Source organism: Varroa jacobsoni, unplaced genomic scaffold, assembly GCF_002532875.2.
Source record: "Varroa jacobsoni isolate VJ856 unplaced genomic scaffold, vjacob_1.0 contig01748, whole genome shotgun sequence".
Classification (NCBI taxonomy): domain Eukaryota; kingdom Metazoa; phylum Arthropoda; class Arachnida; order Mesostigmata; family Varroidae; genus Varroa; species Varroa jacobsoni.
In genome coordinates this window covers 42,836-70,485 of record NW_019214682.1, presented here as the reverse complement: position 1 = coordinate 70,485, position 27,650 = coordinate 42,836, and the positions used below count along the sequence as shown (strand labels likewise).

At 39.3% G+C, this 27,650-nt stretch overlaps 1 protein-coding gene and 1 long non-coding RNA gene across 6 annotated transcripts in view; one reads left to right on the top strand and one right to left on the bottom strand.

The window, feature by feature from the left end:
- The first annotated feature begins 898 nt into the window (after positions 1-898).
- On the top strand, positions 899-10,308 carry LOC147751894 (uncharacterized). Its single transcript, XR_015315619.1, has 3 exons — positions 899-1,436; positions 1,601-1,683; positions 10,214-10,308. It is a non-coding gene; the product is annotated as an uncharacterized LOC147751894 (long non-coding RNA).
- The window catches only part of LOC111272178 (uncharacterized), a 51,845-nt gene continuing 28,173 nt past the window's right edge, over positions 3,979-27,650 (bottom strand). Inside the window, exons 1-8 of one of the 5 annotated variants that reach the window (XM_086973189.1) lie at positions 24,040-24,494; positions 20,164-20,272; positions 19,836-20,011; positions 17,875-18,006; positions 12,133-12,315; positions 10,231-10,395; positions 5,676-5,733; positions 3,979-4,513 (exon numbers count right to left, since the gene is read on the bottom strand). In XM_086973189.1, the coding sequence (XP_086829315.1) occupies positions 4,363-4,513; positions 5,676-5,733; positions 10,231-10,395; positions 12,133-12,315; positions 17,875-17,956 (639 nt within the window). In that variant the 5' untranslated portion in view covers positions 17,957-18,006; positions 19,836-20,011; positions 20,164-20,272; positions 24,040-24,494 and the 3' untranslated portion in view covers positions 3,979-4,362. The other 4 variants (XM_086973190.1, XM_086973186.1, XM_086973187.1 and 1 more) reach the window with 4 other exon arrangements.

The window sequence follows — 27,650 nt, the reverse complement described above, 5'->3', positions numbered from 1 at the left end:
GGACACGCTGATGAAGGCTTCTTCCTCATTGCCCTATCAATGATTAGGACGGCTAGTTTGCGCGCGCTCTAAATTTAGAAAAACGATACGAATCACCGATAGGTTAAATGTGTTTCGCGCATTGTTGTAGCATGCCCAAAAATGTTTATACTGAAGAAACGATAGTTATGGCCAATGACAATACATTAGGCAAAATATGTATTATTTACGATTTTCCACCGCCATTCATAAGGGGTCATAAACCTTTTTAGTTATTTATTATTTAGTTTTATTACACCTATTTAGTTTAGGTTAGACTCTGTCTTAGCTACAAATACAGAAGATGATGTACGCATGTTTTCGTCACAGTCAGACAATGAAAGCGATTCCGGCATTGGACCATGCTCACACGGACCCTAAAAAAATTGCCAATAATGACACACTTTTTTAACAATACACAGTAATATGTCGACCAGAAATTAATAGTATCGTTCATGGACTGTTTCGTTTTTGGGGGGCGATCAAATACTTTTCTGGTTATTAATCTATTGGCGGCTGGCGTAGGCTACATCCCTTGCAATTTTAATCCACGACAGACTTGATTTCAATCTTTCAGCTTCAATCCTAACGCGAACTATGTATTAAATACGCATTTTGGATGGAGATGCTCTCAAGAAATCATCGGACAGCTCGACTCTGTCTCTCACTGATCGTTTTGAATGAACAATAATACAATCATTTCGAAATACTGCACTGTCCCTTTTCGCATAGAGGCTTTACCATTTGTCAGGAATGTGGCATTGGAAGACATGAAACAAAATGTAGGTAAATCTTAAAGACACTACTATCAAGGTCCTGTTGGATGGAGGGCAATCGAAACCGAAAGAGTGTAAGTATGCTGGAACGACAAGCTTCTAGTGAATAGAGAATACTATTACGGGTTCACAACAATTCAAAGCTAAATTGTTTTAGCTACAACAGCTACCACTGTTGTCGCTCGCCACCGGTGGTCAGTGCTCGTTTCGTACAAAAACAACACAGAGAACGTTTCTATTTTGATCAAGTGAAGGAAAAAACAATTATACATTGTCTAAAAGAACCAGTGAGAACTCCAATGAGATTTGGCCGACTGGCCGAACCGTTTCTTACTCGTACAGCGAAATTCTGCGAAGCTGTCTGCTTATTTTTGTCCGCCTTTCCAGCTGATTCTATAAAATTTAAGCCCCGAGATTGTAAAACACTGGAACGCTACTGCGACAGAGAGAACAAACAAACACAAGTTATTGTCGCAAAACAGAGACAGAACTAATCTCAAAGAAAATGTGTACGGAGTAAATTCTACTAAAATTAAAAAAAAAAATCCTGGTCGAAGCGAAAGACTAACAGCCAGCCATTTTAAAGGGAGAAAAATGCATTATTAAAGCCCGATCCGAAGAATATTACTTGAGCTTGACAAGGTTATTGTAACTTTTATAATTTGGTCCGCTCGTTATCAGAATAGGATCTAAGACCAAATTTTGATTATACTACGTACAATATTAGGTAGGTGACGTTTCGATTTTCTGCTTATGTGTATCTTTATTAGCTTTCAACTTTTTGATGTTGATCTTCTGCTCCTTAGAAGGCCTATGTGAATGAAGGATTTGTGATCTATTTCTGATGAGCTGATGCTGCTGAACGATTCTGAGTGATGAAGGTTCGCAGGTGAGGTTTTTCGAGCAGATCTGGATAGACTCTGCAACGTAATAGATAATTGTTCTTTGCTCAAGGAAAGTGGACATTGCTTAGACGACCTGTTATTAAATTGTGTTCTCGTAAACGGTATTTGCAAGACAAGATTAATAACGTTTTAAACATTAGTGCACTGAATACCGGTTAGTTTAGTTCTTCTATTTGAAACAGATCTTGGCTATTGACTACGTCTATCATGGTGGTGCATAATATCTCGTTTGATTCTGGTCGATGATAGATAAAAGTGCCAGGTAGGCACTTTTATCTATCATTATGCAGCGCGCTTATCCTACTTGTAGCACCTTCAGTCTGAGTAAATGCATCAATACAAGGGATATTTCATAGTTCGTTACTTTAATTGAAAAAAATAACGACTCATCTTGTATAAATATATACTGCTTTATTATACATTAAAATTTACACGAGAGAATGATACATATAACCTAGGATTAGTGTCAGCTGAAACCTAAACGCCTTGTCCCTCCCTCGATGGCGTTATCAACTCTGATTTACTTAGACGACCTAAGCGGGTATCGAATAATAGAACAGGGCAGTAGTGCCGACAAGCTCTCTATGTTGCGCCAGGTAAACCAGGCTGCTGTGTTTCGTGTGGAGACAGTTAAAACTTACGCGACCGTTCGTAGACTTCGCTATTACGACTGGTGATAGACTCACCGCGACGCTATGGATAGACATTCATTTAAAGCTTCCTTTCACTACAGTTAAGTATAAACCAAAGCGATCCTGTTACGGGATAGATAAGGGATATTACCCTGTGCTATGACACCTGTATATCACCGACACGCAGTTCTGTATCTACTAGTCAGGGCGTACTTGCTTATATATATATATATTTTCTTCTGCATCTCTGAGGAAAAAGAACTAATCACATTGACATAGACAGCTGACATACTTGATGTATTCAATATTTATTCGTTTTAATTAATCATTTGTTTATTGTTCAATTGATCACGACTAGCACTTCAACATTGGAACGGTGAGAGCAACGGGGCCTTCGCGTATCAGAGCTACGTATCCGAAACCCACGAATCTGAACAATAATAATCAGGCTACATTGATCAGACTGTGTTAGATTGCTTCTCATTTTTACTCTCTATCAATGAGATATTTACTAGAGTACTTTTGCGTGCGAGAGGTTCCTCGGACTGTTCCATGAATCGCCGACGCTTGGCGACAGGTCGGCAAAATACTAATAATCATATTAGCTATTGTTAGTACTGTTATATGGCAACAGCAATGATCCTTAATCACTACTAATATTCGTAAAAATTCAGTCATAGTTATACCTACCACGAGGTTCAGTAGCAGCAAATGTTGCCATGTCATGACAAGCTGCTTCTGGCTAAACGAGTGTTCGCCACTTGGGTAATCAAGAATGAGGTAGACCAGAGGGACATGGCGAATCCAATGAAGCGTCGAAGCCGTAGCTGTTGAAAAGAATTGAAGCGAAGAAGCTAGGCGAAGGAGACAGAAGCGGTCATTAAGCGAAGTCATTCTGAGAAGTCTGTCAGCGAGGGACCCGCTCAGGTTCCCAACTGACCAAAATATACGCAACACGAGTTGCGTCGACCTAATATGTCAATTAGAGAACGTGCTTAAGAAAGACATATGATAAATTTCCGTTTTTTATGTCTTCAACCGACGGAAAACGCGTACGGGTAGTGAGGATTGTTGCGCAAATGTCCCTGTATTTTTTCTTCGCTATATCGCCACCCGTTGGATGGCATTATAATGTGCATTTAGCCGATAGGTGATAAGAAATTTTTCTCTCTTCTATTTAAGCGAGCTCTTTGAATTGCATTTAACTGATTCGGGCGGACAGATTACGTACAACCGTAAAAGCATGTTGGCTTTAAGAAGAAAGCACCGAGCTTCGAGAGAAACAACTTGATTTCGAAGAGATCAGGACCTAAGCTATTGGGTCATCTAAGACGACGAAGCTATAATGAGGATTCTACTGGTCTTTGTCTAGGTTCTTCTCTTCTTCTGGAGTGGCTTGAAGCACATTGCATTCGATGTGCTAGTAAGGTCGTCGCACGCGCGAACGAGAACACAAGCTGTACTAAGGAACGTGACCTTTCTTCCTAGACCTAGAATTTCAAGATGTTTCGTTAAGGATCGTCGGATCATATGAAGTGCTAACCAGCGTTCCGTCTATAAATGCAAACGTGTCATACCTATAAATATTTTGCTTGTTATAGTTTCATTAGTGCTTTTAGATAAAGTCTAGTCTGACAACATTTCGAATGATGATGCAGTACGTATTTATTGGGGCTCTGAATTTTTCACTTTCGTAGCGTAGGCGTCAGGTAGAGGCGGGAGTGGGGTGGGGGGTTTGCGGTAATTGCAAGAATGCCACCGTCGCTCATATATCCGATTCGCTGCGTCACTTCGCTTATTACAATAGTAACGAATTAGGTAATCGTTTGACACAAGTCACCTTGGTACGATTATATGACATGCGGATCTGCAATGTCATTGTTATCGTATCATATATTCGATTTAATCTCGAGCAGCGGCATCAGCATAGTGCGTAGTGTTATCATAATAGTAGTTGTAGTAAGAGCTGTAATCACTGGGGTAGCGGGTGTCAGCAGCTGGTCGTAACCGCGTTCTCTGCATATCTGGCATTCAGCGACGCCGACCATTGATCCATCTCTGCAGTAGGCCCATACGCATGCATCGGCAGTTGGTGCCCCAAAGATTGCAGCGACATGACGAATGATAGCAGCAGTCGCCCGGACGAGCGTCGCAAGATCCGCCACGTCTGATACAGCTGCGCCTGCAAAAAAAAAACACAAACCAAAGTTAAGTGGGCGTCCTTTACATCATCATTATGGTCAGCACGACGACCGGTCCAGCATCTTATAGCTCTAGATCGTAGAGGTTAATTTTTATTTAGCTTAATCACTAAGCTAACACCGATTAGTGTTTTTTTTTTATCTTGCTTGCACACTGTGTCGCGCTTACCATAAGAGACACTTCTAGAATTTGGAAGTAACTATTCAATGGTTACGCCGTATTCCGATCTGAGTTTTTTCCGCAAACTAATCGTTTAACTCCGATTAAGCGGTACTGTTGCTGGCGATTCTCGTACACCCCTTAAATTTAGCCTAAGCGAGACAGGTGCTGCGTCATAAACCGATTTCTATTCTGTGCCTGTCTAGACCTTATCCAGATTGTGACTTCGGTTTACCCTTCAACTGTTTCTGGTGATCATCCGAACAGTTCGATAACTGACAGATCTGGCCAACTTTACCGCGGACAAATAAGCGAGATGCAAAATACTTCTTTGGCTTTTAAGCTAATTAGTTATCATTTCTCTTCCACGCAGTATATAATAAGCAGGAAAAATAGTTTCATAATCAGCCTAATCAGAGTGAGCTGTCACTTGATTGCTACGATGGTGCTGTTTTCGCGTATCTCTTTTAGAGGAAACATCCCAATAATTCATCTCGTTAAGTAGAGAAGATCTCTTTTTTTGGATTTATCATATTAAATACATTTAATAGCGTCCAGAGACGGATGGCTCCATTGATTCCAGTAAACTATTCTAATTCGATTTAAAAGCTATTTTGTAGAGCTCCATAAGTGTCGGTAAATGTTCCAAAAATGTTTCATGCTTCCTGTATCTATTGCTCACAGAGTTGGTATAGGTATCCAGGAGCTTGAAACATATTCCTGAGAATGTTTATTTCTAAAACTATCTAGAGAGAAGGGTGCTGCTATATCCTATCAGTATTTATTATTGTATAACTCTGCTATGATATCAATATTTAACGTTCCTCTATGAAATATGGAGCTTGACCGGGCGTAGATAAGGTTCGTGTTGCTTATTTGACTTGATCTGCTTCTAGCAGCTTGGCGCCCTATACCTGTGAACTATAAAGTAGTTTTGAAGTCGCTTCGTATTGTTTGATATGTCGATGGGTGAGTTCACTTACTTTTTCGAAGAGACCACTTTTGTGTACTCTGTCGATACTCCGTAGTCGCCCTCTTCGCCTTAAAACAAGAAAACGTTTCATAAAGACAAGTATATTTTATCGTCTTACGGCTTTCCTTTCATAGCTTGGCATCAGTGTTAGAGAACATGAGACGTGATTATCGCTGTCCTATGTACAGGAATAATGAATAACCGAAACAAAGCAAGCGACGCAAGACCCGCAAGTGTATTTATCGTGCATGTCTAGCCAACCGTCCTGCAAATCCTGCTACGACTAGGCAGGCGGGAATCAGTGAGTCTATATGTGATGACAATTCAAGCAGTGGTTCGCAACCAGCCAGAGTAACCTCGCATCAGCTAAACATATACGGAGCATATCCCTATCGAATACTGATGCAGTCAATATAGCTTTCCACTGGTCTATCTATGGAGTTACCGCGATAGCATAGTGGGTGACGTACTTCGTTGCTGATATCAAGGGCACGTAATGGTCTAGGTTCAAATCCAGGCATACACAAACTTCGTTTCGTTGTGGGAGCCAGCCGTTAGACGAAATGTTCAGTGACGATGCCGTACGCAGATCTCGAAACGTCATCATTTGCGTCAACTAATTATCATAACCCATAACGCCTTTGTACCTATCGCTATGCCAATTAGTAGCCCTAGCCAAAAATACAGATTGATAAGGGAGCTGGGTTGTGCTGCGACACAGCTTTACCAGGAGATGCCGTCAAATAATGTCTATAGTACTATTATTGATTCATAGATAATTAACTTTTCATGCTATTTAAGTGAGTATCACCCTGAAACACTCGTAAGCTACCACTGCTGCCGACAATTTCTAATGATCGCTGTTTCTCTAACAGAATTTTAAGTTAGGTGTTACATGCACAAGCTTCTGCAGGTTTGCCATGGATCAGAAATGCACCTGATGACTTTTGATCGAAAAATGCTGGTGCATTAAATGCGTTGTGAAGGTTCAGGTGGCCAGGCTTTTTTCACAGTTTGAGCCTCCGATATAAGAACGGATCGAGACGAGTTACCGATAAGCGTTACTTCTTCAGTGCTATCCTCATCGTCAGAGGTCGTCCTCCAGCCCTTTAAGGGGAAAGTCAAAGTATACTTCCCTTATGAAACTCATTTATGAATCGATTTAAATGTTTGTGCTTTTTCTAACATAGGCCTTCAAGTTACAACGCAAAGTTTCATTCAAAAAAAAAGAATCGAGTCGAACCTTCTTTTTTTCTATCTTTACTAATCCGATATGCAGCTGTCTTCTAGATATGCTCCATGGACATCCACGATAAGTACCAAAGCCGTATCTCTGTTGACAGAGGTTATTTTCTCAGTTGATTCTCCAGTCCTGGCAGCTCTCAGAGCCATCTGGCATTATTAAGCCTAACAGACCTTTACATTAGTGCGCTGTCCTTTTACACATACTGGCAGCTAAAGTAGCCAAAAGCAAATACAATTATCCCTATCGATTAAACATTTTTAGATAAACTAAGTTTGCGCATAGGAAATAATAGTTGCTTATGACAACACATATGGTATCGACCCGAATCCATGTAATTATACGCATACAGGCCAGCATACTAACTGTCAGGCTCCGTTGGTGTTATCTGCGACTACCTTGGGTGGCTATTTGTAAACTATCGGTATGAATCCTATTTAAAAAGCAGAGTGCACGCTCCCATTATTGTTTTTTTTTTTTTATGTAATTAACGTATTCTTACAACCTATGCTTGTTTCTTACTTTTGCAATTGTAATCGTGTGCCGTGAATGACCTCACGTGGTACCTAATCTACCTAGCCGAAACGGTTAGGACCAAGGTAAAATTTGCTATAATTTGTATGGTAAGTGAGTACTTTTATTCGCCGCACAGTTCTATATAAGAGGCCTAAAATCGTAGAAGCCAGTCTAATTTTGTCAGTAGAAATTGCTATATTATTCTAGAGTATTTTTTCACGATATATTCTACTTACCACAAATGACACTTATTCTTGTGTTTAATTATATTCAATAAGATACCTGTCGGGGGTACTACTAATGAGAAACTGTGGCTGGATATGCGCAGGCCGTTTTTCGGCTTTTTTGCACCACAGCGATGCTTATGATTACTATTTGTAACTCACTCACTCTGCGCTCAACTTCTTATAATTATTTCATGCGCTCATAGTCACCAGTTGTTCTACCTCTGCAACTTCCAGTTCCTGTCTTTCTGTTCAACGCAGTTCAAGATCGAACCTTGCTTACTCGGTTAGTTACTTCGTTATCGATCCTGGTTTTTCGCAGGCCTGCTATGACCGACTGCCTGTCTGTTACTTCGATAAAAGCGTTCGCCTTGCGGTGACTCCAGATGTCCCATGTCCCGATGCCTTTCCGGCCATAGTGAATGCGCAATATTTGATTTATTTGTAACTTACCCGATAATGAACAAGTAACAGTCTGGCAGTTTTGCGATCGTATTGACCTACTGTTCGGCATAGACGCAAGTCTATACTGCCTCGTATTATATACCGAGAAAAACAAAAGGCTACTGACTCATTTACGTATTGAATTGAGATTTTTGGGAATTGTCCACCGTGTGCTGTTCGTCGTATTGGGCAATGATAATTCTATCGCCATATGTGGATGATCGTGTTTTACCGATTAAAACCTTAGTACTATTTTTTGTCGTTGGCACTTAATTGGGGTTTGTATCGATCATGCATATACATGTAGAAATGGGGAAATAAAAGCAGTAGGCGCTCGTCTCGGTTATGTATTTATCGTAAGTGATTCTAGCCAGCAGCGTATAGACTTAGGTATGTAACAGGGTTGCATTCGTCGTTGCAGGAACTGACCAAATGCTCACTGTCAGTGTGCACCGGCCACCCCCTATGTGTAAAGCTGTCTTCCGGCTGGTGGCAGAAATCTTGTATTTGCTCCACTCGATGTTGGCTTAATTCTACCACTATTGGTGTCCAGTCAAGGATTACCGTTTATTGGATTACAATTGCAGTTCTAGATTCGCTCTCTGTAGAAAATCTATTTTTCTGCTCCTTACTATCTCCGAGGTAAGCTAGAGCGATTTTTGACTCTAGCTTATACTCAACATGAAACATCACCTTCGTCGGGATAAGTTGTTCTTCAGTTAATGCCAGATACTGCAATCAGTCTGAAGAGACCAGTAACAGATATAGTTTAACTTGTCTACAAGTTACAAGTCCGGTCATCCGGTATCAGTGACCTCTTCCAGTAACTGACGGACAGACACCGTTTTATACGCAGAGTCCTAAATAAAATAATTATGAATACCATTTGTCGACTTTGCTATAATGACTAAGTGGCTACGCTAAGATATAAAGCAATATAAGCAATTGTCCACGACGGTTGAGCTCGCTATAGGAAGAACGATATCTAAATTGAAACAAACTCTCGCAGGTTTTGTGTCATAACGGGCATGCGATCATAAGAACACTGCGCTTGTTTCGGACTTAGAGCAAGGACCAGAGCTCCTCTAATCTTCTCGCACTGAACAAATCCTGCCCGAAAATTAAAAGTTTTTTTTTGCCGGAAATCAACGATATATGTTATTGTCAATTTCTATGTAATTTCTGAAAAATTTGAGTAACATATTTATAAAGCAAAATGAAAGATCTTTCGTAAGCTTTGGAATTTCATGAGATAGAAAAATCATCAAATTAGAGAAAAGAACAAACATTTTAATGGATCTGGATTTTTATTACAAAAAACTAACGGTTGTTTTACAGAGAAAACGAATCAGTTGTTGATCAAGCGTCAGCCGTTGACTTTTCGGAGACTTTTTGTAGCTTTTTGCATCCTTCTTTAATTTTTTGCCGTTTCGAGTTCCTACACCTTTGGCACTTTTGGCCTACTATCAAAACTAATCTCGCTGGGCGTCCAATAATTGCGGACTAAAAAATTATTGTTTTAAAAATGACTAGTTAGTGGTTTAAGTGATAAATAGAAGCTGCAATAACAGTGGAAAACATTAAACGAAGGTGGTTTTCAGGAACGATGTTTTTTACATACGTGCAAAAATTCGTTGATATATCTGTTCTTGTTTAAATATGGTCAATTACATGTGCTTTATAATAAAATACGAGCCAAATTTGAAAAAATCTAGCAAGAGTATATACAAACATAGTGCGCATTAACAGACGTCATTATCATTGTCGTCATGGTAATGATGATCGTGGCAATGCTTACGTGTCTGACTATATGCTATTACATGTGGCGATGTTTCACCGAATGATTCTACAGTTAGTTCTATTTATTTTAGGTGTTATTACTAGCTGTCGTCAAATCAATTTAAAACGTATAAGATTTGTTTCTTTAGGGAGAGAAGCCAGTTTTTGGTATACCGTTCAAGTAGCTCTTGATTGCTAGCTTCTCATAATTCATAGCTTAATACTATCATTACCATAAAAAAATTACATTGTACTTTACACGTAAGAATCTGTAAAACATTCATACTTTTGCAGAGCAAACGTCGTTTTAGTTTTTAAAGTCTAAAAAATGCATATTTGTAGTTTCAGCTGCCACTGACCTTGCCCTCTGTAGGCATAAACGCGGGCTCGTGATGGCGGCCGCCTGATCTCCCTCGAAAGGGCAATTCCTGTCGAAGTCGCTTCACCGTCTTCCTCGTCTCCTACAATACCATCTCTTGCAGTGTTTAAAGACCCACCGCCAACCGATTCCCGAAAGTTCCCACCTGCGAACAAACATTTTATGGTGAACAGCTGTTCAGCAGCCAGTATACTGCCAGCGTCGGTATCATCTACATTGGATTTTGCATAATCTTTCGTTTTCATAAGGATAAGATGAAGTTTCATGTAGATATTCTCACGAAATAAATCCGATACAAATATATTGATTGTGGAGCGTCTATTAATTGGGCACAATCAAAGATTAAGACTCAGAGAAAATCGACTGTATCAATATCTGATCTTGCGTTTGGTAAACGGCGAACGCGATCTATGATGTCACGAATGAGACAGATATTTCAAAATCACGGCTATACGTGCACGCAAACGCTCGATTCTGTTACAAGGATTATTAAAGTAAGAAAGCTTTTACTGTAAGTACACGCACACAGATGTCTTTGTAACTAGTTTTTGACCCAAAATCGCGTGAAATAAGGGTTTAAATGAGTCTTATTAAAAAAAAAAAAATATATATATATATATATATATATATATATAGTTAATTATGAATAAAAATCAATCTATATAAATATATATAATATTACACAAGAAGGTTTTATGAATATTTATGTTATTATTTTAAAGGTAATTTTAATTGGGGGCATAAAAAATAAAAGAATGGTTCTTGTAAAAAATTATATTATACCAATGTCTACCCTTAGAGATAAACTCCTGTGAGAGAAGCTTAAAGAAACGGTAAGCTGTTATATCCTTGTTTGTTGAATTTATAATTCCAATCGCGGAGGAAACTAGGATCCAACTAGATTTCCAGCAGAACCTCGGTTCTTGAAGGGGTTTTAAAATAGCCAGCTAATAACCTAAAGGGCGAGGTAACGACAAAGGCGTTAGCCACTATTTATCCAGAATCTACAAAGTCAAGAATATTTATTGGGTGTTAACTGTTACGTCAGGTAGTAAATATGTTTACGTATTTAATAATTTCATGTATACAGAAAGGTTAGGTAGACAGTAATCCATAGCATCAGGTTCTTTTTTATTGGTAATTAGACCTATGCGAAAAGCACCGTTCGTTGGCAATTGTGCGTACATGGTCAATAGGACATAAATTCGGGTATTACGCGCGGTGATGCCTAACGACGACTAAGCATTATGGACAGTGCTGATCAAACTTACCAAGCGACAAGTACCAACCATATCTACTCCTTAGAGAAGTTGAAAATCATGTTTTCTTTTTATTTGTATCGTCTGTCTTCTGCTATCGATTTGCCATTGATCTACACTAGAACAGCCGCGTTTAGAAACGATTCTAGGTAACTCAATTTTAAGCAGGGGAGTGTCATGGCCTGGGTAGCTAATGCGCATCTCTTGGAACGCGTTACCATAGTGACTATGAACTATAGAACTATTTCATATGTCTATTAGGGAAACTCCAGATATATCCAGCAAAACCCACTGCAGCTGGATGTTATATCGGGGGCGGGTCTTTAATGCTATACCGAACAGGCGATCCCGAGGGCATGCTCACTCAATCGTAATAACAAAAAAGCTACAAAAAAGAAAACTCCATTCCATAATACGACCTTTACACAGAGATTAGCCATTGATTATGTTAGAAGCTAGATGTTGTTATATTGTTTTATTTATAACGAATCCCATTTGTACGGATCTGTATCCAAAAGCAACCGGTTGCGACTCTCGAGAATAATTAATCAAAGATCATTTGCTGCACGAAACGTTTACGCATACTTTGAGAGTTTTCCTAATCTATTTTGGTAGGGATTTACCTTGTAGTGGGAGATGCACTCCAGTGCGTCGTTCGGTATCGTGCAGTGCAATATACCGTCGGCAAACGTCATATGCTTCTTCATCGAACTCTCGTAATGCCGATTCCTCAATCCCGCTTTTTCCAGCCAACAGCTGAGCCACCATAGAATTTCCGCTTCCACCACTTTCCGATGCCGCCGGATCTACAACAGTATGCACATACGCGTACATACAATGAGAAAGTTTACTATTAGATTTGATCCAAGAAGCAATAAAAGCTATTGCATTAGAACGTTTCACGTATTGCTTTCAAGTACCTTAATGGCAACCCCGCCAAATTTAACCGCAATATTCCCTTTCTATACAGCGGATCTGATTCGGGTTTTCAGCGCGGCCGGTCTGGACCAATTATAAATAATTCTAGTATTACGTGTTTTTGATGTCGACTTGCCTTTCCCTATGTGGCGACGATTATGCCGATGATAGGCGTTGAAAGCTTCGATAAAAAGAAACATTTTTTTGACATCCACACAAGATGGACAGAATAAATATTTTCTTCAAAATTATGTTACGCTTCTTACAAAAAAGGTGATAGATTTATATCAAAAATGCGAAAAAGATAAGAAGAAAATTGGACGTATAATTAAAAGTGTTTAAAAGAACACTAAGTACGCAATATAGACCTTAGAAAGGGAAAAAGACGTATCTTGACACAGGTCATTCTTGATTTTTTGAATGAGACGGATTGTTACCCTATGTCTGTGTAAAATTAAAATATTATCGCAAATTTTCACTACTACCTAATCTAAAATAACCCCTGAGAGTATCTTTAAGTGTTTTTTTTTAAGTATAGCTTTTTTTGCATTATGAACAGTATTCCACAGCAGTGGCTAAAGGTGGTATATATTCAAAGCTGTTCATAAGCAGGAAACGTTAGTACTTACATATATATGACTGACTGAAGCTGGCTGGTAGATCAAGGGACTTATATATAGCATTTATAGTTCCTGACTCCCTTATGTTATACTTTCGAGTTTGCTAGCCGAGATTTCTAAATATCCCACTTTTTCCGACAATGTGCTGGTATTTTGTGTGATGGGTCCTCCATAGGGTCGTACGTGCCACTTAGAAAACAGTAGGCAAAAGACGCTTTTGTGCATACGGATTTCTAAGTGCTTCTATTCACTTCAGTAATAAGCACACTGCTTTCGTGTACGTATATCGGTAACGAACCATAGTTTCATTCCGTCCTAAGGCAATAGCTGATATATTCATTTCCACTATACGAACTTTTTTGGTTTAATATAATGAACACGATGATGAGAATAGATGGGGTATAAGCACACAATATGCACACGATCTCAGATCTGCTAGGCTTTTATCACCATAGTATCTATCAAAATATAATATGTAATGACGATCTAAAAATAACAAATGGTACTCGATAAGGTCAGATTCGATACCCTTTGTAATCTTTTTTGTTAGTTTTGCCGCCAACTTTTAGCCATGTAGGGTTTTCCTGTTTCAAAATACTATCCGCAGTGAACTACGCTCACAGTTGTCAACGGAAAATATAGGACTGTCATGATACAGTTACTTCTATACAATAATATATATGTAGTTATATATGTATATATATATATATGTCTTGCGAAAACTCTACGATTATAACCTCGACCCCTATTACAGGTGATTCCCATTTGTCTGAGTCAGTCAACCAGTCACATTTCGAACATCAGTATTACCTTTTTTTAATAATGCAAACGCTTTTTCTTCTTTGCCATACTTGATATTCCTTAAAATGTTGAATAAATTGAGTTTTTTTTCTATCGGTCTTTATTTGGCAGGCAGCATGTAAGAGTTACTGGTATAGTTACTAATAATGATAAAATTGTTCGTGCAGATTTTCCTCATGACGCCATCTTCAAAGTTGACTACGTCATTTCATTCTTATGTCATATGTCTTTGCAATATTTCATCGTTAGTCCTACATTTTTGTGCCTTTTTCTTCACTTTTATATGGAAATCAAGTGCATATTGTGACCACACAGAAAATAGCTTTTTAGAGGCAAATATGTTTAAATGTAGGCGTTGTGGCAGCTGGGTCCGACGGTAAGGACAACAACGTATAAAATTTTATTAATAATAGTTATAAGATCAGAATTTTTTGTCTCTATTCGTTTACTTTAGGTTATATCGAACGTTAGGTGAAGCCATATCGGCCATCTAGATGAAGTCTCTGCATTATGTGTCAATGAAGCTAGACAAACAACGCCCCATGACACCATACTAGACACTCCTAATCTACCGATAATCCTTACATTGTTTTCGAGTAAATGTTTACTTTTGCAGCTCGCGGTCAAGCTACAACATTGTGCCCCCATAATCAACTTGAGAATCATTTTATTATATGCACAGCTTTTGAAGTCGGATATCAAACCCACACGTGCGTATACCGTAAGCAGAGCAATTTGATATACCGCCATGGATCACCTTGAACGAAACGCCGCATTCAACCCCCGACTCACACAGGCCCAGCTACTCGGATCAAGAAAATATGCATGTTTTCTTGACCCGAGTATGTTGAGTGTTGGCATGTATAACAACTATAGCAACAACGACAGGCTGAATAACGGGAACGGGCTTGAACTGGCCAGCCACGAGCAGTGCGAGTTCTTGGCGGATCACGAGCAAAAATAATTATACAGGGCCAACAAATTATTATCAGAGGTTCATAGGCGTAAACAAATAGTTCGAAACAATAAGTAATATATGAAAGTTACTGGCCAGCTATCGCGTCATTGTGCTCGCGTGGGCAGTACGTACGTCGACAACAAGAGCAGGCTTAAGTTAACTGTCCTGATCAGTAATAACGCTACTTTTGTTGTTAATGAAAGGGTGCTGGTGATAGCAGGGCAGCTGTAACGGCGCCCGTCAAAACCGTACGAGCGCATCAGGCTGTGGGCATCATTAACGTCAAAAACGGTCCACGCGGCGATGATCTTCTTAGCAGGGAAAAGAGTTAATAAAAGTGACGATGACACTGCCTTATAATAAACTTCACCCGTAAACGCATTTTTTACTCCTGTTTGAATATATTAACGATCGGGGTACTGGTTTATTCGTTTCGTAAATTGGATTTTATTATATCGATTGGAGTTTCTTCTTAAAGTGGGCACCTAAAAATTAGGAAGAAAGAACAACAAAAACAACTTCAGTTCATCTACGAAATAAGTGTGACATACCTTTAATTAATTACAGCTTATTCAAGGGTGGAATGAAATGAGAGGAAACTTCATCAGTATTCCCGTTGACCATTATTTATTATACTCAAAAAAACAGATTTTTTTTTTTAAATTAATTGAAAAACCCGTTTACAGTGTTGAAAGCATGGAGTGCTATGAGCTTTACCTGCAATCGCCTTTATTGTCTGAAATCTAACGGTAGACGCGATTCTAGGCCAGGCGACAGACTTGCCCAAAGCTTTGCTGCAGATTTTTATGTTTGAGTATTGTCGATCAGCTGATTATTGAGTTTGGCAATAAAATCAGCCCCTGGCGTGTTTTGACTGTCGCTGTGGCGCGCGTTGCAGCAGCGGTGCACCTTTGTTTACAACCGGACTGAAACAACAGAATGCTAAAGAAAAACTTCTGTTTTTTTATGTAAACCTTTCCCCTCATCTACTCCCTTGTCGTATAATAAACGAATATTATATTATATGCTATCGTTAAGTTTAGACGAAAAACAGCAAGTTATCGAAGACATGTTTGTTCTCCAATACGTCAAGATTGCAGGCAACACGATAAGCAAATTAATTTCGTCGATTCATGAAAAGCTTTTAATAATAAAAACAATGTTTCCTGGAGACCTGTTGAAGTCGTAATCGGTTCCGAACGATGGTAGCGGTCAATTTGACTAAGGCCCAGCAGATACCTAAACACAAAGTTTATTCTCGCCTTATTTATTAGTTTTTTCGAACTTGAAGTGGGTTTATTTTAATGTTTGGACTTGATTGGAATATATATATATATCTGGCATGATAAACTTTAATAGTGCGGCATCTATGATGAGCGTCTGTTTCCATACTTCAAAATGTCCACTTCCTATGCTTAACGATAGACAAAGCAGTATAGCAATTATCGCAAATGAAGGACATTACGGTTCCATATTTCAACCTCGAAAGCTGATACGAACGAAAATGACCATATATGACTGAGAACAATCTTAAAGCACGAATTCAAAACCACCCTATCTTGCTTGAACATATGATTTCGCCGATATCATGTCTCAGATATATTAATTTGACTTCCATATGTGACTACGGAGCCAAACGGGTGTACGGTTTCCATACTGAGGTCCAAAATATTCCAAAGTCGGAATGTATAAGGCACTTTAGGCCGAGGGCCACGGCAAGGATCTTTGAAGAAGACGTGCAGCAATACGATGAGTGGCAGGATGTCTCGATTTTTATGTCTGGTCTTGCCGCAGGGCATTGGCTTAGATAGCCAAAAAGCGAAAAATCTGTTCACTATTATCTTGGCTAGGATACCTCTGAAAACGAATGCATGAATATATAAATGCGCCCATATCGAGGCCGAAATGAGCTCATCAGTAACTTTAACTTGTGGGCGTGGAAGTGGTCTGAGAAGTATTGGTGTGAACTTCCGTCAGCAGGAACGAATTAGACCACTATCATTGCTACGTCTGTAGTCGGCGGGAACCCCTTAATCAACCCGGTGGCTCCGCACTATAAGAGGCCCTCCATCATAACAATGTTCCAGGCACGCCTTATCTCACTGTGAATCAAAGTATAATATAATTGGTCTTCGTAAACAGCTAAAACACATTTGCTAGACGCACGATGGGTCCAGAAAAGTTCCGGGAAGGTCCTTTCGTGTCGTTGGCTGCCTTAAATATTTCGTAGATGACGTTCGTCCACAGTCATTCATACAAGACACTTCCAAAATGCGATGGTTTCGGTTAGAAAGAGGTATGCCTGTAGCAAACCATTGATTTTCACGTGCAGTAGGCCATCACCTAGGCAGTTACTCACCGCTGAAGACCGCACGTACAAACATAGAATTAAGTACTTAATTATCCTGACGTATAATATACTTAAAAGTCAGTCAAACAATACTCTGTATAATTACAACGGGCCGGGTGGCACCTCTGTTGTTATCACAAATACTACTATTCTACTAGACAACGCGTAAGTAAAATATTATTTTTATTAAATATTGTTCTCGTCACTTCACAATGACGTTAAGTACGTACAGCGAAAGATAGACACTATAGTTTTTTTTTAGCTAGCTAGTTAGTTGAATCAGCCAACTTATTTTTAAGGATAATACAAATTAAGTTTATACAAGAGAGTATCTTTCAAGCAGATTTTTAGGTGAGGTAAAATACCTAATATTTTCTTTATGGTAAAAATTTATATTTGGAACATTTTATGCATGCATACTAATCGTACGAACAAGCAAATTTTTACTCGATTATTCGTAACGAAAACCCTAATCCCCATACACTCCTCCGTTGACAATCGAGATCCTCGTTCCTATTCATCGACGATATTATCGGTTACGCATCATGAGTAACCAACGTCGTAAGTACCAAAGGAACATATCTTAATAAAAACATATATATTTATGTTCCCCTGATATTTGAACTAGAAGCTTGTAACTATTAGAATTTTTGGGCTCAGTAACACTTAGTTCTAATGATCTACAACCATATGCACAGTTCTTGGACATATAACTAACCTGAGTGAATGGGCTTAATTTGATAGAGTAGTAACAATAGCAGGAAGATGAGTCCTTCGAAGGATAACAGGGGCCTCTCCATGCCACGACGTAGCAGGAACAATCGCGAGCTGACACGCAGCTCGCTCACACCTGCAAAAAATAGATTCACGAGAGAATTTTATGAACTCCACTCATTATCCGTATTTAATAAATTCCTCTCCATTTACTATATTATGCAACAACTTGCGCAATGTATGATAATCCTATAATACATACGTAAGTCACCGCATGGTACTCGCTGTTCTGTTATCGGTAGCAATATTTTGTATTACAATATTATTAATACTCGCTGCGCACATCTTTACAGTCAACTACGCTACCAGGGTATGTTTCGGAGCATATGTCCGCCATATGTTTTTCGCGTTTACGGTCGACTGACGTTTTAGGCACGTGGCAACCATGACTGTGTAGTGTTATCCTATTTACGATAATAAGGGGCAGGATATTGGCATTTCTGTTTATCGGACAACCTTCGGGTGCCGTTCGACGCTCACCACGATTGATAATGAAAAGCCGGTTGCGTGGAGGTTGGACTGAGTTTCTTCGATCCCCTGAAAATTTGGCTATAGAAAGTTGTCACTAGCTGGATGAAGAACCGATCGTGCCGTAAAGGCTATCGCAACCCCACGCCTTCTCTGACCGAGTCAGCTTCAGCATATGATAAAGGACAAAGGAGTAGCTGCTCTTGGGATTGTTAGCGTTGTGGTCGATAACGGTCCAGGGCATGCGTTCTTTGGCTCATTGTACTGATGATATAAATAGCTTCCAGGTCTCGTAAGGCGCGGTTATTTGGCCAGTAGAGTGTGGTTTTTACCTTAAATAGGATTATTTTCCTAATAGAATCTGAGACAGGTTCCACTCATCTGTACTCACGACTTTGTTCGGTGATGCATAGGCAGCGCCGAGGAATATCACTTCATGAATGAACTGTTTAGATCATCACATACATTGTTACATTTGGCGGTATAATATATCCCCAGTAATCCTACAGAAATCATTACATGACAAGTATGAAGGACTACTAGATGGACCGACATCAGCCATATTTTCACGGCAATATCCAGATTAGCCAGTGGAGCATGCTAAGCGTCGGCAACGATGGCAGCTCCAAAGACTTTACTATTCCCGTTGCGTAAAGCCTACTTGCCAAACTCGAAGAGATTGCGTTCGCGTCTGCTGCAGAGTCATGTACCTCGAACACCTTTTCGCAGGGTAGCTTAAGTACAAGTGGGAGCGGGTCACTGGCGACCTCATGTATACAACAGACGCTCCGGCTTTGAGGACTCTGCCCCAGAATACCCCCGCTGTTCGCAGTTAAGGTGCATTACGCGCGTTCATTAAGTCAATCTTTACCCTGTCGAACTGCGTCGATCTGCACGCGCCAGTTAGGGGCTATCTTACTTGGTATTCCGGCGTTTCGGAATGCGTAAGTAAGTCATGCGAGGACTCAAGCATTACCAAGGGCGGTTTGGCTCATATCATGATTAATAAAATCGTACTCGAACATGCTTCCTAGTTTTTTTTTGTTAATCATATTTTATTAAATTTTTAGCATTTTCAGTTATTTATCCCACATGAACAAATACTCTGGATCACTTTGCCCCCATTAAGAGTCGAACCAAGGTGAGTCTTGCTGGTCTAATGTAGGGTTTCTCCAATAGACTTATGAAATAGCATGGCAATTTTACGAGCAGATAATTTTTACTAAATTATTATTTTTTTCGACATTCTGTTACTTCGTTACCAATATATAGCAACGATTTTTAGCGACATTTAAATTCAAACCGATGCAGCAATATGCCTGTTACCTATCGTTACCAGAAATACACATTAGTCACCCATATCACGCCGGTTTCAAACGTTTCTTTCGTGCCTCTATGTAACATTCTGTCTTGAACAGATATGGTAGCTCGACCAACCGTGAGCTCATTGTCGACCAGTTGAGTTTTGCAACGTCGCAGATGCGGCCTTATTTATGACGGTTTCGAACTATGGGTCCGGCAAGCGACCTAGGGTGGCCATCAGGTAATGGTGCGGAGAGCCTTATGTACACGTGATGGAATCGGAATCTATGTGTCCAGCGCGGTGTAGTCGACTACGATAAATCGGGCAAGAAACAAGCGTGCTTAGAAAGGCAGTCGCATCCAACGAAATCTGTTTTAGTCGCACCTTCGTCGTTCGCGTCTAGTGACCTGCCACGAAGGTATTCTACGAGACATTCCAGTCACAAGTGGTGCCATCCATTACCTTAAGCTTGCCCTCATTCCGTGTGGGCCCAAAATCCTATCTACGATTAAGAGCCGATACATATTCCAGATCAGACAGCTTCTTATATACTGGTTCGGATCATGTTTGCCTGGGAATAATAATATTATTATTATTAGCATTCGTGGCTCGCACTTTTACTTACCATATCGCTAGCTCTCAAGTTTATTATTATATCAATACAGGCTGAATGTCATGAGCGTAGATGTAAGTTCAATATCGGCATGTGTATTCCCATATAATCATAAATGCGGCTATGGTGATAACCCACGCAGTTCAGCCAAAAACTTATTGGTACGCTGGCTTTGACTATAAGTTATGCAGTACAAGTCCCAGACATAGAGTTCAGTTTATAACTTAAATTGTAATAAATCACCTATCATACGTCACTTTGGTGATCTCAGTGCTGGAAGCACTTGTTCTATTTGTAGTTTCAGATTTGTAATTATGTATGCTTAGTGCTTACATTGATTTATTTATTTACCTCTGCTAGATAGCATTCATTCATACAAAATACACCTTGCATTATATATCAGAACATAATGTCGAGAATGACAACAATATAAGAAACCCAGGCCTCGATCAGCGGACTCGAAGTTTCACCTTGGATTTTAAGATTTAGAGAAAAAAATTCTAAACAACACGCTGTATCTGTGCTAATCTCTATATATGAGCACATAGCGAAAACAATTGTCAAGGCAAAAACGTGGCCCACAAAGCTATTGTTAGTTCAACGCGAAGGCGCGTTCTGTCCAGCTCCTGTTACATATGACGACTCCGATATGAGAAAAAAGGTCGACCGTTGTATATAATGCTTCAATAATTGAACTCCTCTCTAGACGCAGCTGTCATTTATAGCTTGAATTGGCAACAGTCAACAGAAGCAGCAGAAGTCTGGCAGTTTCTGAGGTCCATAGCCCGTTTTAAAAAGGAAGCACTTACCCTTTTTAGTTATTTGTGGTTACTAATGATCAAGTTTACTTATATACAGGTCGAATGTATCTATAGAGACAAGTCTTAAGTAAAAAAAGATCACAATTCCGAGTAGGAAACGCTATGTCCTTATTAATATTTTGTGGTATTTTCTGTATCACCGTTAGATGAAGGAATCTATTACCGATTCAGGAGACAAAGGGCGTGTGTCTTAACGCAAAGAGTGAGCTATATTCCCGCCCTAAACTTTATGGTTCTTCTTTCCGAGAGATTCGTTATCACTTCTACTGTGTCAGCTTCGAAAGGTCGAGCAAGCTATAGCTGATCATGAGACCGGCTCTTTCATTAGATAGCAAGTTTATGTACATTTATCGAGGGCCTCTTTTAGGTACCTTCTCATTGACTTATGGGTCCTACGGGATATCTTTCAATAATACTAAAAACCAGCAAAGACGCAAACTATCTCTTTCTGCCAGCTCGGTTGCATAAATACGATATCTCCACGACACGTTCCGAAGCTTATCGGCATTCTCTTCTGCACTAGGATTTATACTAGGAGACGCAACATATTTGAGCTAGCATTTATTGTTAAGAATGGCTTTTTTTCGTTGCAGAATCTTGAGCTCTTTAAGGAATCCGTTGAAAATTTGTAAAGGATCTTCATTGAACGATACTTTTTCAAACTTTATAAAACAGGCCGAAAATGGGATTTAACGGGCAATTTTTACGCACCTTAAAGATGGTTTAACGATAAATACTCTTAGCATAAAATCCATATTTATCAATGGCTGAGTATTTTTTGTAGGGGTAAATTTCTTTCTCGTATAAAGTACAAGTTTAATCCGACTAAGTTGGCGATTTGCTTAGCACCCCTCCAGAATTTGTCAAATATTTATCTTATACATATAGTATATTATATATAAAGTTGTTTTTTCTCAGCTTTACAAAGCGATTACAATAGTGGATCTGACAAATAACTTTTTATATTTGTTATTATTACTGTCCAACCGTAAAATGATGAATTTTGCCGAGAGTTGATGAAATATGAAACATATTCTTGGCGTACGCTTCATAGTCTCACTGCGTAGATGCTTCAACAGGTTGTTTGTTGGCCCTTATGTGTTACGAAATGATCAATGATTTATAAACCATTTCTATATATATTCTTCAATTATACAGGACTTTTTTTTGGTAGCAGAAGCAGTTAGGGTAACAGAACGAATGCAAGAGAACATTGAGGTCATCACAACGTTTCAAAGTTGGGGCGAAAATATCTGCAGAAACGTACTAGATCTGGGTTAGGTTGGCCCTGCCGGTAATTGATCTTATATATGCAGGCTGAATAAAATTTGTATAGGCTTATACTAGCAAGTTTGAAGTTGAGCTCAGCTATTTCTTTAAGCAGCGGAATACATTAACGAGTTAATTGCAATCAAGTAACAAAATCACTGGGCCATTCATTCCCGTAGGCTAATCGACCCTGAAAAAAGGCCTATACAGTAACGCACCGAGACAAAAGAGTCAATGGTACTGACTGGAATGGAAGTGAACATTACTTCTACGGGATCGTTTCCAGAAAATGACGGAACGTAACAGCGTCGTAGAAGAACTCCAACTGGACGTGTATACAAGTTAGAAATTGAGCAATAGCTTCTATTGGGAAGTAGAATCCAATATTAAAACAAGATGCAGCTAGGAAACAGGACTATCGGAAGATTCCAATATGAGAACGGAACTGCAAGAAGATAAACATTGCTGAATAAGGAAAACAGAATTAATGTAACGAAGTTGCTTCTGCAGGGTCCTGGGGTAATTGTAACCGGATTGGCCTGAGTTTATTAGTAAATTATAATTATTGTGAAGCTAGACACGACATCAATCAAATTGTTGATATTAGAGCAGTTTGATGAAACGATTATCAAAGGGCAAAGGTGTATATATAATATAGTTTACATTAGATTAAGTGTAATAATCAAAAGCTTTTCAATCAATGGCAAAGCAGGCATGAGTGAAACCCGTCTCCGGATCCGTCTAATGTACATATATATATATATATATATGTACAATTTTATAAATGTATTCTTTTCGAATAGGTATTAGTAGATGATAGCCCGCTTCAAAAAAATACGTCGATAACTTGCGTTTTATCATTAAAACTTAAGAAAAGAACAATGTTATCCAATCTCAGCGTGATACTTAAATTTTTCACAAATTTGATTTTTTCTTGCGGATTGATAACGCAGCCATTCTATAAAGGCCAGATCTACAACTGAGCTATAGTTCAGATTAAGTCTGGTGTAAGCCGAATTAGATTTATTAATAATGGAACAGATTAGAAGAAAACTACAAAAAGATAAATAAAAAACTGCAAGTGGATATCTATTGATGCGTACACAGTCTATAGTTTACGTCGGCTTACATATAAAATCATCAATGAAACAGATAAATTAAATCGGCCAACAATAAAAGGGACCCGAAACAAAGCTTGTGGGTCAATTTAATGCATTGTTAAAATTTCCCCGTGCTCTTACAATGTCCTTGCTTTCGCCGTATGTCGCGATTGTTTGTATGTAAATAGCCGACACAAGCGCCTGCCATACCATTGTTGTATACACATTTATATTTTCCCAGTTTTTTAACGAGATGAGGAGGCGTGCTGAACTAACGCATCGGTAAGTGCCACTTGAATTCAACTTACAATCTATTTGCTAGAATGCAATTTATTCAATGCAAAACATATGTAATATTTCTTCACTTTGCAAGACTTGTGTCTGTTTTCACTGAAGTATTTTATATATAGTAATTTAGCTAAAGTCTCAGAACGATTCTTAAACAATATTGTCTAACTATCTGAGTACTCCCAGAATATAACACTTATCCTAGGTATCATAACTCGCTAATTATCCATCCAATTAGAAAACGTACCACATTTTAGAGCTGGCCAAAATGTTATCATTTGCTCGGCATATTGCACTTATTATATCGCACTATTTTTCCAAGATGACCTTCTGACGACGCAGAATTAAATCAACTTTTCTTTGTTAACTTCTACTTGTGGATGGCCAGTTCTTATTTTGCCATTGTTCGATCTTCTCAAGGTAACTCTGCAACAATAACCACAGCAGCAACAGGAGCACCAACAAGCTAAAGAAAAAAAAAGCAAGATTGACAGTATTTATGGTAAATTGTTGCCTTTACCCACGATCCATCAGGCCATAGGTCGCTATTACTGCCGCCTTGGCCTATACATAATAGTTTAACGTATTTGGTCGTGGTGCGGTAGCTGCTACAACAATGGTAGCAGTCATTGTATTGTCTGCGTGGGTATCTGCAGTTTTCCACAAAGCCTCTTGTGCATGTGTGCTTCTATGTGCTATTTAGCTTTGTCGACACTATTAATTAGATGACCATCTGGGCTCTTTGCGTGTTCCTGCAGTGTATGGATAATGCCATCGACACATATCGTATATGAACATGTATGAGTACTTTCTCATGTGAGGGCCAGGAGACACTTGTTATGTGCAATTCGACGCCGTGATATTGCCTGCGCTGTTATAACTCGGGGAGCTGTCCTTGATTAATTTGCTAAAAACACGCGAGATTGACGATGAATCGAAGTTACCTCGCACTTCACGGTGTCGACGATACTTACCTACATTGTAGACGACGTGACGGTCTTAAACAGCGATTTTAAAAGGGATCGTACGAACTCAGTGACACGTATAAACAGAACTGTCATGGTACTCTAATGCAGCTGTTTGTCTTAGAAGCGACCAATACATTATCGGATCGGACTTTTTTGCCTAGTTATTCTGGGGAAGACTTGTCTGTATATAAACCATATTAACTGCTTGCTGTGCTTCAACTTAGCACAGTTACGTATAGCGGACAATACTGAAAAGAATACATATGAAATTTTATGCGGTTTTTAATAATATTTAACACGCTCGCATTGTACTGCAATGCCGCTATTCACGTCACTTCTCTGGAGTAATAATGTAAAAATGCTAAATGAATAGTTCGATAAAATGGGCATCATAACTAACTTGAATCTTCCTTTTTTCGTACTTTTAACGAGGCTGGCCGCGAAAAGGCTAATGTGCGGGTGGCGGGAGACATTCTCCAGCACTACGAACACATGTGCCTTGATTCCTAGGTTAGGGGCGGAGCCTTGGGATAACTCCAGACCGTCCATTCTTGCTCACCGGCATCCGTCACCGTGGCTTGTTACTGCAGTCCTGAGACCACTGCTTAGCAGAGTCGCAGACCTATGTTGGTTTTGGTCCGCGCCATGGGTTTTGACATATATCATGTCTTATACTTACCCATCATCCCTAGTGGGCATTCCCCGATCCGCCACATGGAAACGTGCCCGGTGGAGATCCAGCCTCATCCGTCTGTAGAGGCTTTTTGAAACTTGACTAGAACCTAATTCAAAACAATAAACACCTGACAATAAGGACAGAATTCAAACCATCTTTTAACTAACAGAATATCAACTTGATCTTTTTTGTTATTTATCAGAGTTTTATAAAACTAAGTTCTGTTTGTTGAATGAGTGCCTCAGTTAAGAACGACTTGCTGAGTTGCTATTCTCATCGAAATTCCAGGTTAAGAGTTATCAGTTGATTATTTTGAAACTCCATGGTAATATTGCTGCCAGTTTCGTGAGAGATGAAATTTTCTCAGAATCATTAATACCTTTTGATTAATAATAGTTTTGGTAAACTTCCGTGGTAATAATATGTTTCTAGGCTTTACATTTGGTGTGTCGCATAGCGATCCCTAACATCGGTTAACCATTTAGTGTAGACAATGTCACATACAAAAATGCCGTAGGGGGCAAAGTAAGCAACACAGATGTTACTAGCTTATACCTGTTAAAAAACTACCCTGAATATATCAAGTGATGCGACGAAGTTCAATACAAAACAGGCTTTCTAATATATGCGCCCTAAAAACGAGAGCTTTAGTTCCGTAAAGTGATCCAAAGCGCGATACAAGCGATGTCTGAGATGTTACTTCATACGTTTCGTTTGGAAAAAATTGTGAATTCCGCAACTTCCTCTGTAAAAAAAAGCTTTTCGGGGATGCTAAAGTAAGTTTGTCCGTCAAAATACATATAAGATATTTAAACCATTGTTGAAACTGTATCTTTAATTGTTCAAGTTGTAAATACCATGGCCGCTAGTTGCCACTATCGATAACGATTTTAGGATCTGGTAACGATGTATAACTTTGTATTTTATTACTACAAAAGTTTACGAAAACTTAACGTGTTGAACGAGCATGCTTTTAGTGAATAACGATTACCTCTGTGACAACACAGTTATTTCAGGTTTAACAACTTTTTAACCGGACTCTTTTTCTAGTGTCAACAGCTACCCCATATCACACATGGACATGCATACTCTAACTGGCGTTAGATTCCAGATCTGTAATTTCTGCTTTTCCAAACGCTTCTACGTCTTTTTACGTACGTTTATTTCCTGCCGGTGCGAACTATGAGCGACATCGATTTTATAGAGGGTGTTATAATGATCTTCGCATGATTTCTTGTTGGGTTCGCTCTGTCTGCCCGCGCATACGACAGAATCCAGCGTCATTTTTTTTTCGATAGGCCTATACAACAGAATTAACTGCGGTCTATAAACCGACGAGCCTTTGGGTCTCACGGAAGAGTCCAACCAGCCATTGAGAACGATCGGTAATCGTATCTGTAGGTTGGAATCTTGATGCTGCTGCTGCTATCTTGTACGTTGAAGACTCGAAGAGAGTTGAGGACGTGTCGTAAGTGTTGACACTCTTTTATGCCTTTCGTTTATGTATATACGAAATGCATATAAAGAGAGGTTATTGTAAATAGCAGATGACGAGGAATGCTGTGCAGCTGATAAGGCGTTTCTAAAAAAAAAAGGCTACAACTCCGGTTCTATCACAGGAAGTAGGGGAAAGTGTTCCCGCAGAGCACGAAACTATCCGAAATTGCGTCTGACTCGCCGTCTGGGATGCCCACATATCAAAATAGTTAATCAGCGACGATAGTTGGCCGGATCTACTGCTCGAGTAAAACACGCTCGAGTTGCAACAACTTACCTACAGACAGCAAAAGCTGAATATCCCCAGTACGACATCGCTAGTTGCCCAATCATTTTGGCTGTGGCACCCCAAATGGGTTTGGTTAGTTCTAATGATTTGGCTTCCTAGCGGCGTATGACTTACTATAACGATGAAAGCGACAACGCCGTGGGGACTGCCCCGATGGGCCACCATCGTTCATGGCTGCTCTGCTCGTACCAGTAGTCCTTTACTTCTACCAGTCTTGCAAAGTTCTTGGTGAACGAGCAGAATTACTAGTTGTGTTTAACAAGCCTCCCTTAAGATATAATAGAATTTACGAACCTGTCATATCGCATAGTATGAACTGGTTCCTAATCAAAACCTGAACGTTCTTAAAAGACCCGCCCTTTAAAAGGATCTAAAAAGTACAAAATCACGAATATATTTCATCGTCTTTAAAGCTAATTATTTAAGCA